This window comes from Hydractinia symbiolongicarpus, chromosome 13 (assembly GCF_029227915.1).
Source record: "Hydractinia symbiolongicarpus strain clone_291-10 chromosome 13, HSymV2.1, whole genome shotgun sequence".
In the NCBI taxonomy this organism is placed as follows: domain Eukaryota; kingdom Metazoa; phylum Cnidaria; class Hydrozoa; order Anthoathecata; family Hydractiniidae; genus Hydractinia; species Hydractinia symbiolongicarpus.
In genome coordinates this window covers 23,832,843-23,850,253 of record NC_079887.1, presented here as the reverse complement: position 1 = coordinate 23,850,253, position 17,411 = coordinate 23,832,843, and the positions used below count along the sequence as shown (strand labels likewise).

At 32.8% G+C, this 17,411-nt stretch overlaps 2 protein-coding genes across 2 annotated transcripts; both read right to left on the bottom strand.

The window, feature by feature from the left end:
• Positions 1–1,430: 1,430 nt before the first annotated feature.
• LOC130624090 (9,11-endoperoxide prostaglandin H2 reductase-like) lies at positions 1,431–12,644 on the bottom strand. The gene is made up of 10 exons (XM_057439657.1): positions 12,222–12,644; positions 10,464–10,542; positions 7,793–7,854; positions 7,384–7,494; positions 6,524–6,597; positions 3,621–3,744; positions 3,128–3,290; positions 2,400–2,778; positions 1,835–1,921; positions 1,431–1,723 (listed from the first exon to the last, which is right to left on the bottom strand). The coding sequence occupies exons 1-10, from the start codon at positions 12,473–12,475 to the stop codon at positions 1,659–1,661; spliced, it is 1,398 nt and encodes a 465-aa protein (XP_057295640.1). The 5' UTR covers positions 12,476–12,644; the 3' UTR covers positions 1,431–1,658.
• A 3,181-nt stretch (positions 12,645–15,825) lies between these two features.
• LOC130623901 (uncharacterized) lies at positions 15,826–17,002 on the bottom strand. Its single transcript, XM_057439446.1, has one exon. The coding sequence runs from the start codon at positions 16,966–16,968 to the stop codon at positions 16,222–16,224; it is 747 nt and encodes a 248-aa protein (XP_057295429.1). The 5' UTR covers positions 16,969–17,002; the 3' UTR covers positions 15,826–16,221.
• Positions 17,003–17,411: the final 409 nt, after the last annotated feature.

The window sequence follows — 17,411 nt, the reverse complement described above, 5'->3', positions numbered from 1 at the left end:
TTCAGAAGATGGTACGTTTATGAATAATTCGTTCGGTAGGTAAAACTGTCAGAGTTTCGCACCAACGTGTGTCTCATCAAACATTAAATCTTCTTCTGTTTTGTGTCTTTTACATTAGAAAATGCAAAATAGTTCGTGTAAATTAGAACCTTGGATTTTTATCACTTTTGTTGTTTAACTGTACATTTTTACAAGCCTAGCTATAAACAGCTCCTAACTTCGAAATAATTACATTAGCTTAAAAATTAATTAAGCATGACTTTCTGCTAACATGAAGGAAGAGACAGAGGATAGTATACCAAAAAATCGATCGTTACCAAACAAAGAACAGTTTAATTATTTAGCGATACAAGTGGTTAGAAGGGTTGGTATTACTATGGGTTAAACTAACGTAATTTAGTTTAACCATAAAAAATGTACACCGATTTAATTTGATTCAAAGATGGTGGCTATGGTAAATAACAATAAACTTTTCTTTCAAGATTTGAAATAAAACACGAAAAAACATATTTTATTTTAAACTTAAACTTCTTTTTGTGCTAAAATCGTCCTTCTAAATAAATAGCCAAACTAATCGAAAATTGATAATTAAGCTTAATACTTTATTTAACAGACACAAGCTAAGCCAAAAAGTTGGCAAATGCGATTTTCTTTATAAGCAACTTAAAATTTTAGTTAGCTACATTTCAAGTTGCTTGTTTTTCGGCTAATATCTAGATCTTAAGTTTGTTAATAGTTTCGTAATTTTCGTTGATTAAACTTTCAGTGTTTCTATAAGAAAAGGGAAATTATGAAAAGAAGTCAATATTTTGAAGCCAAGAAAATACAAAATGTTTTTATCTTCACTCTCTTCGTTGCAGTTTGTTTTTCTACGAGTTTTAGTTATTTTTCTTACAAAAATATCGTTGTGTTTACATTTTAAATGGGGGAGATGTTAGTGACCCTGCATTCCCCAAAAAGAAAGGATATTTAACTTTACTTAAACCGTACGCCAACCCGGTAAACGAGTATGCTATTTTGGTGCGAATTGGATTCAACCCGCTTGAACAATTGCTGTAACAAACTAGTGAAAGTATTTTGATAGAATATAATAAGTTATGGAGCAATGTTGTTATTCTACAGATCTACACACTGAAAATTTTTATGTGACTAGAATAGAATGAAGGTCTCAAGTATTATATCCTGTTTGTTTAAAAAAATCATCTCATTAAGAAAATATATACATATATAACAAACGTTCGGTTGTGGTGAACTCATTAGGTCGAAGGTAACCACGTCTTAAAAAAACATTATCACCACTGGAAACCCTTTAGTCGTGAATATCGCTAAATATGTATTAAAACATTTTTCTTTGGAATGACGTTTGCCAGCCAGCTAGCTCTTGTATAATTTCTTTGTTACAAGAAATAAGGAAGAAAAATAATATAACGTGGAAGAAACAAAGTAGAAGAATCTGTATTTATAAACATGAACCTACAATAACTTTAAAACTAGTGCCTATAACATTAATGAGTTCATTCTGATTAATAATGCTTCTAATTCTTGTAGCTTTTGCGTGTGTAGATCAGAAAAGACGATCATTTTCAGCAAAATATTGTCATCCGTCTTCTTGCATCTTTCACGCCTTTGTAAAATATCACATTCCAGAGCATAAACATTTACCCTTCATCATTAGAGGCGATATTTCCCAACTTGTTGTTGTTTTTTTGCATTTCTTCAGCCTCTAGTGGCAAATAAATTTGAAAAAAAAATGAATAAAATTTAGCATTCAAAAAAGAACGTTTAAAAAACGAAAAATAATAAAAATGTTGAACGTAAGGATATGCTTTCTAACCTCGCATTGCTTGTTCATAACGTTCTTTCGTTAACCGTGTACACGTTTGAGAGATTTCACTCAGTGGCACATGAAACACGTCGGACTCTACAAGAAAAAGAAAGATGGAAAAATAAATTAAAGTCTTGACTACATTAAAGTTATGGCAGGATTCTTCAGTCATGCCAGGATCCGGATCTTTTATAACATCAATATAAACTGTTACATATTTTATATAAAATAATGAGATGAAATTGGATGAAATTCACAACTAAAGTTTAAATGAAAGAACTTAAACCTTAGGACTTATTGTTTTTTATTTTTTAGTAGCACGTTTCCAATATTAAATCATATAGATATTTATTCTTCAGCAGGTGGAAATTTTCACTGGCCACTATTTTACGATTGAAAATGCAAAGATATATAAGATTATAACAAAACGTTACTTTGATAGACTAATCTCTTGCTTGTAAGTTAGAAAAAACGATCTTGCTTTATTTTCATGCTTAATCAGTTTTATCAGTATTCTACACTTTTACCTTTAAATTCCAGAATTATACTTGCAAGAAAGGTTATTCTCACAAACCTGTCACTTTCGAAGTTGACGGTTCGGCACATTTACTAAGTTCTTCTTCAACTGCATCATCGACTTCTTTTCTTTTCTTTTCACTTTCTGGAGTAACGTTAATATTGATATCTGTTGAAAAATACATCGGCTCCAATGTTTCTTCTATAGGCTCTTCTTCAAATGTAGTGTCGTTTCTTAACTCCTCGTTGACATCCGAAGCAGGTTCCTTAGTTTCAAACCAGATGTTGTAATTTTGACTGGACAGCTTCGTGGAATCGTCAAGCTCTGCAAGTCTTTCTTTTAGTTTATCTCCTATGGTAGTGTCAACTTGTGTCAAGTGATGCATGTTTGATGGATCAAAACTGATGACAAAATTATCATCTAAGGCATCTATTAACTAAAGTGAATAAGCATTATCAAAATGGGATAGCATCTCTTCAGAGGGATGTAAACATTCTGCGGTACGGAGAAAGAACGCACTTTATGTATTGAAGGAGAAATACTATTTCGAAAAATTTAGTATCACTGCTAAAAAAGGACTTTAAAAAGTCGGTGTGGCCACGGACTGTATATAAACACAGCAGTTTTAATTAAGAACTGATGGCTATTGTCAAGTCAAATAAAGGAGCAATCTGAATGGCTATCAAACTGGGACCATCTCAGAATGCGGTAAGGATTTTTAGGGTAGAAATTGCCATTAAAAACGGCACAAAAAAGTTTTGGTTGTGTCCAGAAAAAATATTTACCATCATGTCATCTTGCGACAACTCGAAGTCAAATACATCTACATTTTCAGCGATTCTATTGATTTTTCGTGACCTTGATATGCACGAGTAACCTTTTTGGAGGCACCACCTTATCATTGTTTGAGCTACCGTTTTCTCGTAGCGCTTTGCGATACGAAGTAACCTAAATCATAAAAGTTTCATATAAAAAAGAAATAGTTATTATATTGTTTGAAAAACTTATTTTTACAATTAATGTTAAGTTGATACAATTCTTGATAATGCATGGGGCGAATTGTTTAGACAACAGAGGCAAGAAAAGAAATGAGATAGCTTTTCATTGAAAAGTGAAAACGCCGTAAAAGGGTAACAAAAGGAAGGAGATAAGAAATTGATGTTCATTATCAAACACTAAGCGATTGGATTCTTTCTTTCAAGAAGTAGTATAAATGCAAGATAAGCAATTTTCAATATACAATGTAAAAATCTGGTGAAAAGACACAATAATCTCCACCTTGGTTCGTACATCTTCTTTGCTGCAGCAAGTGGCGCGAAAGCTTGCACAACAATACCTAACTGCTGTAGTTGTTTCGCCATTTTAGATTGTTGAAAGAACGGATGAATTTCAAGCTCGACAACTAAAAATAACAACAGTATTTAATAAAAATAATAGCGCATGAAAAGCCGACAAAAATATGCTCATGTTTACTGGTGTTCTGCAAAGTAGATACTTTTGTATTTTAACATTAAACGCACCCCGTTCTTTGCTGGAATTTAATGATGAAATAACGCTTAAGTTTGGCCTATGCTTCCCACTCACTGTTTCACTTACTGCTTCTGTACTTTGAGGTTAATCCTACTGCCCTTTTAACATATACAGCTAAGCGTTTACCAAATTTGACAACTTTAAGACCTTTCATTTTACAATATTGTCTCACGCTGCCAAAAAATTGTCCCTTTTTTTATAATAATTTACATATTGTCAATTTAACATTGCAAAGACGGAAGATAGAAACATCAACAATTTCTGGCAAATACCTACAATTTTTAGGATATTTCATTGCATTTTACGCAAGGTTGTAACAACTAATTTAAATTTTGCCTTCTATGGTGCATGTTATATCCGAATAATATCCTTTCAGTTGAATGAAATTTTTTTTTTACAAATAGAGCTTACTCTTGTATTTATAAAACAAGAACTCATGCAAATAATGAATACTTTGTTTTTAAAAAAGGAAACGTAGCTAAGAACCCTAATTTTTTATTTCTACTGTAGAATTATAGTTCATTTCAATTATTTATTTCATTAAACTGATTTAATAAAACAAAACTATAAATTAAAACAGCTAGTCACAGTGTAGTGTCCTCGACTAAAACATTTTAAACTTTTAACATAATATGGTTTGCTTTAAAATACTTGAATTAATCGCATTAAATAATACATATATTTATAAAATCTAATATATACTATCACTTTTCTGATAACGTTTAGACAAATTGTTATTCGTCGTAGCTTATCAAGCGGAATCTAATTAATTATGCAAATTAATGCGAATGATTGCATATTTTAACGTTTATCGCTGTTAACCTATTCAGTTTCTCTACATCTTGTTAATCAATTAATTTGACAAATTGAGTTTACGGCGTATATTCAGTACAGTTTCGTTGTTCAACAAACTTTATATAACTTCTATATGCAATATATTTATTATAAATGAGTTGCGAAATTAAAGCTGTTGGTAAAAAAAACTTTCACATTCAAACGCAGATATTTTTTTACCGTGTTTGGGTATTAAAAACCTTTTGGACAAAAATCTGAAGATCAAAAAAGCAATTTTATCAACACTAACGTTTTTTTTCTAGGCACCGTTAGACTTAAATCTTTACAAAAAGAAATAACTTATGAGACAAGTCAGTTTAAATTGAGTGAAAGAAGAAAACGAATGACAGAATAGTTTTTGAGACTTCTGATTGGCGCACCAGCCTAAGCAAATAAATGCAGAAATTTTGGTCTTCCTAAGTTATTTTAAAAAGGTTGTATGTCAATAAGGACTGGATCAATCTTGGATAACAACAAAGAACTATCTATTGTCACTCTCACTAAAAGGTTATTTGAAAACTACGGGTGTTAAGAAACAAATTTATCAGTATTAGTGTAGTAAAGTGCATAGAATTTTCTAAAATAGTATGTTAGATAAAGTCATAGCGCGAAAAGCCCAAAATGATTGGTCAACCTCGCTCCTAGAACTCTGCCTTCCCTAATCCACAAAGCCAAAAAGAACCCTGAAATGGACCCTTCATGTTTTTCATATAAGACCTTCGTTAATAAAAGCGCTAAGACTGAGGTTTTGTCAAACATTAAGAACATCTTAAGAACGTGCGCTGTGCACGTTCTTAAGATGATTGATTGATTGATTTAATTTATTTACCGTCGGTTATTATATACATTCCTTCATAGATTATTATACAAACAAAATAATGTAAGTCCAGAATTCCTGAGAAAAACCCATCTCGAAGTAGTTTTTCGTTCTTTTTACTAGCATACGTATATGTTTTACCGGCTGAAAAAGTTTAAAAAAATAAATACATCCAGTCCCCTGAAATTTAAACGTTCCTGTAAAAAACTTGCAGTTTATCCATTTTTGTCTTGAATACTTTTCCATGCCAGATGTTATAGTATCAGCATTTTTTTAGAGAAATGCTTTTTGTTTCTTTAAACTGTATCAGCACAAAAATGGTATGCATATTTTTCTTACAGTAAGGTATTCTATTAGTGAAGAACAAAAAAATCGATAGAAATCGATAGAAATCGATAGAAATGAGTAAAAAACACGTTCACTTCAAGAAAATTTTCAAAGGAACGGCACGGTCAGAAACAGAAAGGTTTTTGAGTTTTCGTACATAAGTTGCTGATAGCAGCATGTGCATTAATTGTTGATAACGATTAAGAATTTCTTTTTTACTGGTCCTGGATTGGCTCAGCTAGGCTTGCAAGAGCAGTTTGGCAAACTTTGGACCCAGCCAAACTTTTTTTACTCCTGAAGTAAATCGAGTTCATTTTTTATTGTCTGTTCTTTTAGGAATAAGATTATTTACCCATTCACAAGAATCACATCAGAAATACATGCAAACTTCCCCAGCTGTGGCCTTAACACGTAATCATTTAACATTAAGATATGAAACTAAAGACCTTTAGAAAAAGAATTAAATTTTCCGAGCGTCAGTGTGCATGTTCACAGACTTTTAGATACCAGGTAGCCAGCAATCGAGTTCAGAAACGAATAATTGTCGACGAAAAAAATGGTGAAAAGCGTGAAGTAATTTTTGCTAAGTTACCTTTTTTTTACAGACTAATTTCTTCACCTGACGAATTTTTCACTGATAAGGTATCCTGAAAACGAAAGGGAAGAAACTTACCAGCCGGTAGCACTCCAGTATGGAGATAAATATAATTCAAATGGCCAATGTTGACATTACACAAGCCAATTGCTCTACGAAAACAAGAAAACATAGTAGTAACAAAATACAGCTACAAACATTGAACGCATCGCAATGACCTTTTTGACATAATGCAAGTGGAATAGATTTGAGTAGTTGTAAGGAGCGGCGGGTGGTGGATTTTTCCCCGGCGAATGACTAGCTTCTTTTTAAAACGCGTACTCTTGTTCCGTTTTAAATGTTTTTTCACTTTTATAAAAGTTAGAAGCTAGGGAAATGGAAACTTCAAGCTATGATGGTGTTATCCACATCTGATGATGTCATTTGCATTCACGTTGAAGGATAGTGGTTAACAGTTAGATTTCTTAAATTAACAAACTCGACCTGTTAAGCCTAATTTTTTATTAACTAGAGGTTTCATTCCTCTACAAAAATTGTTTGACAATTTGTAGAAATCGTAATCAATCAATTAAGTAAACTTTGTGATATCTCAATATTTCAAGGGCACTATGGGCCATCGAAAAACGATATAGGTGAAAACAAAAGTAATGATGTTATTCGGCTTGTGCCTGCGATGTAGCGCGGGCGCTTGGATACCTTAAAAACCTTATTTTTTATATTTACGCGTCACTTCCCATTTTAATACATAGCTGCTGCGTTCATGATCAAAAACCAAGGATTGGAATTTTGCAGTTAATTTGATTGTGCATTAAGAAAAAGTGCAAAACAAGTGCGTCTCTGAATGGCTAGAAAATTAGTCTAACAACAAAGAATCAAGAACTGATATCCACAAAGTCGCAAAACACACATTTTTTCTTATTTGAAATAAAGAGACTTACTTTATTTTTCCTTGATGCATTGCATCGATCATAACTTTCCATGTCTCTAAGTAAAATCCTTTGGTATCCAAATAATGTATCATATACAAATCAATATAATCAAGACCAGATCTAAAATAACAAACGTTATTATTCAAATTGAAGCCCCTTAGACATTTGTGTAGATTGTTTTTTGTTAGATTTTAGAAACGAGTGCTTAAAATTACAGAATCTGTCTTGTTTTAAAAATATTACCACTTATCTGTTCAGTCATTGTCTTTGAATCATATAGATATTATCATGTCATAAACTCGCTTGTTCATAACATGATAATATCTATATTACTTAAAGAAGAAGAAGTGTTTATGGAGTTTTACTACTACAACTACAGAAAAATGATTGGAAATTCTATCTTGTTTTCGCCACATACATTTTCCACAGATTTTCTATTTCTTCTTTGGTATCGTCTATGCCAAACATACCTGTATCTTGCTAAAAATAGAAAAGAAAAACATGTTAACTTCGAGTTCGTCGCGCTTAAACGAAATTAACCTTATTAATTTTCCCGTAGACAGACCTGATAGTATAACAGACAAGTTGTTTTGAGGTTGGGAGTGGTCTTAGAGAAGAGGAGTCGTCTTAGTTTTTAAGAGGAGTTGTCTAAAAGAATAAAGGTCGTCTTAGCTTTTTAAGAGGATTCATAAGAAAAGAGGGGTCGTTTTAATTTCTTAAGAGGAGTCGTCTTAGCTTCTTAAGAGGAGTCGTCTAAGAGAAGAGGATTCGTCTTAGATTATTAAAAGGGGTCGTCATAAAGAAAAGTCGTCTTAGCTTCTTAAGAGAGTCGTCTTCGTGAAGAGAAGTCGTTTCAGCTTTTAAAGAGGCGTCGTTCTAGAGAAGAGAAGTCGTTTCAGGGAAGAAGGTCGTTTTAGCTTTTTAAGAGGAGTCGTCTTTGTGAAAAGAAGTCGTCTTAGGGAAGAGAAGTCGTTTTAGCTTCTTAAGAGGAGTCGTCTTAGTGAAGAGGAATCGTCTTGGAAAGGAAGAGTCTTCTTATCTTCTTAAGAGGAGTAGTGCTTTGTATAAAAGACCGTGATTTGATAACCTTAGAACGCTTTACAATATACTCTACAATGCTCTACAAAACAATTATTTCTCTCACAATAAAATTGTTACACATCACTACGAAAAAAATTACACTCGTAAAGTAACATTAACATAATTGCAATGCAAATACAGTGACATTATAAACTTTCTTCTTCATTTTAGAGTGAATGGGAGGGACCTTGAATACTCGAAGGCTAATTGACGTGTAATTGAATTTCTAAAATCTTCGCTATTTTGCTTGAAAATCACGTGACAATGTGATACTGCTCTAAATTCTAATATACCGGATTAAGCGCCCTGGGTGATAATCAATTTTTATACTTTTAAGGTGGGCACTTATACTGACGGGCCCGTCCTGGACGGTAATAAAAAAATCACTAATACATTTTACCTTTTTACTGAAAGTTTTTTTTTTTTTGTTTTAATGCAAAAAAACACTAATCGCAAAGTTGTCTTGGGTGTAACCCTGCGCGTTATATGGCTGTTACAGCTGACAAAAGAACTGCTTGTGTCCTACTCGATCAACTTCGAAAAACGCTCGATAAATACTCTCACTATGGGATGAAAATACTATATAACCGCGTTATTAAGTTTCCTTCATCATGCTGAAATTTACTAAAACACATGTTTTTCTCAATATTTTATGTTGAACCTTGGCGCTTAATTGAGTTCTGGGAACTTAATCAGTCATTTACGGTAATTTTATTTTTATATTTATGAACTACCGCATTTCAACTCAGGCTGGTTGGGTGTTATTTTTCCCACCTTTTCAGCCTCGAATGTTCTTATTTGTGTTCTTCTACAAACCAAGGAAATATATGATCAGATTTACGAATTAGGAAGAATATTTTTAAAATTGGAAGAAACAGATCATTTTGATTTTGTTATTGTAAAAACATATATGTATATTAGTACTGAGAAATAAGTATATGGTAAAAATAATTGTTTCTTTGTAGTTTTGTTTTTATGTTCTATCAATGAAATTAGTCTGAGTGCATTCTTAATATATTCTTAACTTTTGGCAAAATCTCAGCCTTGATGTTCTTATAAACTAGGTTCTTTTAAACAGGGCGCAGGTCATGTCGCCTCTATTGTAGATTGCTCCTTGCGTACCAGTTACACTGCCCATAATCCTATTGATGTTACTTAGATTTGTAGAAAAGAAAAACATATAACACACTTCAATTAAGAATACGAAAAACACCTTTATTCCTTGTTAAGGGTAAGGCTATTATCTCATAACCCGGGTAATAAATATATAAAAAAATAAATATAAATAAATATATAAAAAAGTAAAGATTTTCTGAAAACTGGGTATATGGAATAGTGTCATTTTGTCATAAAAAATAAACTGAGAAAACATAAAAAAATTTTCGAACAAATTTTTCTAGGTTGTGACTTTGAACTCTATAAGGTGTAGGTTTTTAAATCTTATGGCATAAAAATTACACCATTAAAATCTACTCCACTTGAAGACTTAAACGGTGCCTTAGTTTCGGGTTTAAAGGTCTAATTCCGAATTTATATCGAAAAGTTGCTTTCCGTGCTTCTCTGAGGTACTTTTTTTGCACTGTGATAATATCTAACAATTCATTTTTGAAAAAAAAAACAGATACAGTTTGTCTAGAACAAGACAACTTTTGTTTTACAACGACATCCATAAATCCTCCTACTTTTTATCCCCAAACACAAAAAATAAGGCAAAATAATGTTGGGTGTTACATGAATACTGATACTCAGGAAATTTGTTTATTTTCGCTTCGTCGCCCTGCGCGGCAAAGCTTCGCATTTGGGTAAGGCGGACCTTAAACCGCTCAAAATCAATCCAGAATGTTCAAATGTCACTGAATTTGGAGATATGGCCTTTCCGAAATGATAGCCAAGATCACCCTTGCTGTGGGTGGCTGGGAATAAAAATGTTAATGAAAGGCGATGAGGGAGAATTTCTTGCAATAAGAGATAATAGGAACAGATCATTTTTTTACAAGAAATAAGTTTACCTTAAAAGACAAAAATACATCTTCTCTTTTAAGACCAGCTGCTTTTACACCTCTCAATATTGCCTCGATTTTGTGGAATCTAATATGAACAATTGAAATAAGTTAATACACGTAAGAGAGCAACAAGCAAAAAAAGGGAGAATTTTGCAAAAAACTACTTCCATAAAGTAGCTAACACATTTGGTGTTTAACATTTTCAGGCAAGAAAATCCTACACTCTTAGTCTTTTTCCCGATAAAAGCGGTCAAACAAACCAGCAGTGTGACGAGCACGTGGGCGACACTGAGACCTACCGGTGGGAGCGGGCGAATAAAACAACCTATATGACCTTATGTTTACTTTCGTCCACAACACAACCACAATCGTGACAAAACTAACAAAACAAAGGCAGTTTTTTTTGTCATGTTTCAAACTTGGCCAAAATGGACAAATAATACATAAATCCGCGTCTCAGCTCACGAAGGTCCTGAAATTCGGGAAAATGGTCGCAAAAGAAAAACAGTATGAATAGAACTAAAAAGCTAAGATCTTAAGTCCTAAACATACACATTGACAATAAATGTGCAACTCCATTATAGAAACAACCCACGTAATCACTTATGACGGCGAAGCTCGAAATTAGCTGTCTTGTTTCAGTATACTTTGTCCATGGTTGTAGTCTTATTTTTTATCATTTTGAAGCTGAAATATTCTTAAATCTTTCGCGAAAGAATAGCGATACTAGACTTCTATTTTATATAAAAAACAGAATTTAAAAAACAGACAACAGAATATAGGACGCCATGTCTAAAGTATGAAAAAAGAAATTTCGACAATAAAAAACACTAACATGCTAACAAGAGCGCTTTTTGTATAGCATATTGTCACAAAGCAAGCTTCAATTTGTCTATATTATTAATTTTAAACTAAAATGCTGGCTTGTGCGCTATCTGAAAACGCTAAATACCCTGAAAAATGGCAGGTATAAGCACCAGAAAACTTAGTAAGCTCCACCTACGTCGCTTACCTCCAACTACCAGCGAAACAACTGTTACTTGTCGTTAGTCAAATTGAAAATGTACACGGGTTCGCCCGTCGTTTTTATTATGTTCCTCAAATGTTTGCCTGTCGTGCACATTTAAGTCATCACTATCTCGTGCATCGTGAGCACAAAGTAGATATGCGCTACCATTTTGAAAAGATATGAGTATTATTAAAGGAAAGTAGTCGTTAACCCGTGGAAAAATCCAGGAGATCACCCGTTCTTTATGTATCGCAATTGGTGTTTCCGCAACAGGACGCCCCTTTCGCGAACACACTAACAAACGACAGCTATTATTAAAGAGACTAGTCTGCAGTCCGTGGATAAATTCACGTGTTCGTCTGTCTTTTATTATCGCATTTCATGTGTCTCGCTACTGTTGTTACTATTTTGCGCAGAGACGGCCAGACGATGGCTATTATTAAAGAGACTATTCGGCGGCATTGGATAACTCTGTGGGTTCACCTGCCTTTATATAACTTTATATAATGTTTCTGTAACACGACCCAACTTCGCAGACAGACAGACACACACCAAACAGACAGACTTAGGGTATTTTTAAAATAGAGATTATGTGGATGATGCAAGTAATCTATATTTGGAAAAACCTTTCTTGTTATTAATACGAATTAATGCTTCTTAAATAAACAATTCCTTAAATACTAATCACTAGTCTGGTTCTTAAACTTTAATAGCGCAGAAAAACAAACAAGCAAACAAACAAACAAATGACTTACTCTGTTGGCAGCTCAATCATTTTAATATCAATAGTCCCAACAGCAAAGTTCGTCATTTTTTCGATAAATATATCAGTATCATCGTTCTTAAATCGTATTCCAACCCGCGGAATTTCTACCTTGCTAGATTTTATTCTGTTATTTATTATATCAACATTTATAGCAACTTCATGGCGGCTCAATTTTGATGTAAGATCTAACACTTGCTGTGAATATGTCAAACACACGCACAGTGATATGAGTAGCAGTTTCATTCCTGTTGTTAACAAAAATTAATCACTTCGGCATAATATATATTTATTTTATTTATTTGTATATGTTATAAATTCTTCCAATGATGCACATGATATGATTAAAGTTTTTTTCTCTAATCTTCAACGAACGCATGCAATAATTCTTTTTACAAAAAAAAGAAAATTGTTATGAAACCACATGGAGTTTAAAAATCATTGTTTCTTTAAACATCCGGACGGTAATTAAGACTTGTATTTACATGAAGCTTTAATTGCTTCTTAATTACAAAAAAAATTTAAAAAACATAAAAGTTCGCTAATATTTAAATCAATTAACTTTATTATAACAGTCAAATTAGTAATTCAATTGAAAATTTTGAAACTTTGAAGATGACTATTTTGAAAGGAGAGGCGACCTGTGCTGCGGCATGGCTGCTGAATAGAAGTTCATGATACCTGTGTTGATTTTTACGACCAGACCGGCTGACTTGGTTTACTCCATTAGAAGTCCTTATTGTTATTTGATTGTACATGAAACAGCTATCATGATAAGAAAAATGTCCTGAATGAAGACTAAGAATGTTTTGATCTTAAAAGTAGAGAGCTTGATGTTTTTACATTTAAAACGGTGAATTTTCAACTACAACACTTTGCAGAATGACAAAACTAGACCCAAAACATAAACCGTCTATTAGAAATCAAATCAGTCTGTTAGAAATATCAGTTTTGTTTACATCTTTGCGAGTGCTGAATTATTTATAATTGATAAGTTTGTACATTTGCCAAACGGGTGGTGGCTAAATAAACTTACCGAACTTACTAAACAAATTTGTGAGTAATGATAAAAAAGTAACGATTCGTAATTAAAAATGAAGCCACCATATTCCGTGTTCGACTTGTTGTTGAACGTTTCTGGTCTGTATATTTATTAAATTTGACCTCATCTGATCACAACAAACTTTATCGTTCATAGCTCGTAGTATGTTGTGGAAAAGGGACTCAAGACATGAAAATTTACACAAAAGTTGTAAAATGCTGTTACTACTATAGTACGTGAAATATGGTTATCTCGAATCAAAATGTTTTTTTAGATCTTTGCTGCTAAAAACATGGAAAACCTAATAATTTTCACACCTTGTGAATTCTGTAAAAATGGTACTAGAAGATATATACATACTTAGTTGTAAAATATAGTTATTTATTGGTTATTATAACAGTTAGATTTTAGGATTTAGAAATTTACATATTTTTCTAAAATTTTTTCTGGCTGCAAGAAAATAATTTTTTTCGCCACCCCTTTTAACGAGTTTGGACAATGGAACAGTTCGGGCAACATCAGGTGGTTAAAGCATTCGAAAAATACTATTTCGATAGCTTGCACATTTCGTTAAAAACTGATTTCTTTTTATAGGGTCTAGTTACAAACCCTAGTTTTAGCCTTAAGTTACAGGATCTGATTAGTGTTTATTTCGTATAAATAGTAACTAGAGCCGTGGACAAAATGAATGAAATAAAACAAGTGTTTTTCGTCAATTTTTAAACATGGCTAAAATTGTAAAATGGTCAATACTTTGCAGCCCGCATGTTGAAAAGTTTTGACCAAGTAAAAAGCATTTAAAATTTACTTAATGGCATTCTATAGCGCTCGAACACAACGGGGTAATCTACATCAGGGCACATGTGGGTCCCAAAATTTGGAAAAAATGATCGTGTTGCCGTCACGATAGATAGCGTGTTTAAGGATAGGGATTGAACTATTTAATGTAGGATAAGTCCTAATGCCGCTGTAAGTTCAAAAAAGAAGAATCTAGTTTCTTAAGACGTTTAAACGGTTTATCTGCTATAATTAACATTTGGTACTCGTTTGCAACTGGTATCTATTACAGGATGAGGAACCTAGAAAAATAACGGAAAGCTTACCGAGTTCAGCATTGCATCCTAATAACTAGCTCTCCCGGACATTATAACCTTATTCCTATCAATTGTCAGAAATACAAAACGAAATTGCACGTAGCATCTGTATACTGTACACTGTATAGATGTATAATTAAAATGCATCAGTGCTGGAATCCCGCCATTCTTAAAATCCCCTTCAGATTATAAAGTCACTTCAACATACAATGAAAAGATTTTTTTTCAATGTTGATTAATTGAATTTCAGCCTAATGTACTTGCTGCATAATGCATCAGTTTCTCTAACAAATACGGAAGTCTTGATTTAGCAAAAATTATGGTAGTGAATTCTACTAACAACGGGCTTTTTTGGTCTAGTGAAGCACGGCGGGGGTGGGGCTTAACGTGCCCACGGTATATAAATCCGGTACTACTTACGCTTAGGTCCCAAAACTTGCCAAATTTTTAAAAATTCAAAATACAAACAGATTCAAAGTGAAACAATACTTTGATGACGTCATCGGCATCAGAGATGTCATATATGCCTAAAATTGGTGATTTCCAATTTTGCAATTAATTTAAATTTCTCAAGTTTTACTGACCATACGCCCTTTATTATTGGTACACATATTCACTCGATAGAATGAAAAAATAATTTCATGTTAAAAATAATTACATCAGGATCGAAAATAGCGTCATATTTGTAAGAATGTGTTTTATGTTAACGATAAAGGTAAAAACATATGTTTCTCCTGGAACATTGATGTTCATGTCACTAAACTTTGCACAAGGTTAGAATGTGACATTTATGGAAGATTAGGGTAAGGAAAAGAACAATATAACGTCATTGAAATCTAAAATGATGTAATTTCGTTGGATCTGTAATTTCCTTAAAATCTAGTCTGTATTTTAGCGCCATGAAACATATATCTCCTTAGCAACGTCTTAGTAACCAATTAGTAACAGACATCAACGTAATCAATAATTATGTAACTAATACATACATCTTACAACATACATGCAGGATAGCACGTTTTTAAATTTACGAACTATTCTCCCGTCCGAAAAATTCCAATTCTTTTATTTTTTTATTTCAGGCCCCGATCAAAGTTAGGAAATATCACAGCACTAAATTACATGCTAAACCAAGTATATACCCAATCAAAGAGGACTTATAAAAGCCATTTGGAAAGGTCAAATGGATAACAAGGTAGTGAAATTCAGAGAACACTAGCCCATCATTATACACGCTTTAAACGGTCTTTCTAAATATTGTTTGCAGCTTTCGTTCTTCCTATAATAATAATGTTTCCTTCAGATATTCCCATAACATGTCTAATACGTTTTTAACCTGATCATTTCAAACAAAAGAATGAATAAACATTGGAATAATATTGGCATAACAAATGATATATAAAGCGCACGAGTGGGAGATTACAGTGCTGACAACAACACTTTACAAACGTAAACACTTGAAATTCAGCTCACTTATGAAGCCTCAAAAAGAAAAATATTGACACAAAGCTTAAACTATATAAATACTAAAAATCTCCATACACAGGGAACTTATGAAATTCTCTTAACTGATAACTAACATGCAGTTTTATAAGCGTAGAATAATCATAATGAAAGCCAACATTACATCAAGTCTGAGAATAGTTGCTAAAACAACTTTCTAAAACATAGCGCTTTCAGCAAAAAAGAAAGCAGTTGTTATCAATACTTTTCCATCCAATTAAATTCCAAATAATAAGTCTTTTCCCTACCGGTAAGATTCATTAATACTTCCAGGTAATAAAATTAGATATGACTCCATGATAATATTAGCAAGTTGTTTTACGGAACCTAGATTATCGAACGTGAACAAAAAATTGTCATTCAAAATACACAGCAAAAACACTAACAATAACAAACAATTTTTCAAATTCAAAGGCTTCACTGATGAAGGTGTCTCGTTTAGAGTCCCAAAAGAACCCACTTGCCATTCTTAAGTCCTGTTTTAAATTTTCTCCAGCTGTTACGTTAACGATAAATCTTAGTCTGGAATACTGTAACATTTTCAATTGGGTTTTGACATTACTTGTCAGCTCTAGGCAAATTTTCGATTGGTTGGTATACATACTCTTTAAATTGGCAACCTCTTGTTGAATCACTTGCCGTATCTTTTTTTCATTAATGCGTTTTTTAGGCTCCAGTTCATATGAATTCTGTTGTGATGTTTTTCCGATACCAAAATTTTTGCCTCTGTAAGCCAAAGACAAGTTACTCCCACAATGGGAGGAAATAAATGATAATCGAGGTCTCCTTATGTTGTTATTTTCATCGTGATTATAACCGGGCTGTGTATTCACAGCTTCTTTTGGACGTGGTTGATCATAATGAGTCAGTGTAAACTGGCCTTTATTTTCCAGCTGTTGTTCCTCTTTTAAACTCTCATAATCCTTCAGACTAAACAGACTTGAGGTTCTATGTCCTCTTCTTTCAAAACTGTCTACTTTCGTTGACACAACACTGAACAAGCATTCGTCAGCCATCTTCAAAGGCTTAAGATAGGATGAGTCATAAGATATAGTTGCCACTTGCTCGTCTATAAACTCCATATTTCTTATTTTTAAAAACATCCCATTTTTAACAGCAAGCTACCACTCGCGTGAGTTTTCTTAGTTGAGTGAGCAACTTCAAAACTTCTCAACAATAAACACATGACAATGTGTAGATAATTATGATGTCTATTTTGAAATATAAGTAGCAAAAGTCAATATGTTCATACACGTGTTTGCCTAATTGTTTTTTTTTCCTTCGTCTTTAAGTGGTCTAAGAGCAAAACAGAAGAATCTAAAGACATTCTTTTGTATTCCAACAACAATTTTAAAATAACTAAAGTTTTGGATTTTTCTAAAAAAGGGAACACAATATGAATCATTAGTTTCAGAATTAATTTTGAAATTTACCATAATTAAAATTATTCAGGATGTGAATTTTTATGCAGTTCTCTCTCGAGCAACTGATAAATGTGGAATGTATGAGTATTTTTAGACTGGCGCGATTGTACATGAATATTATT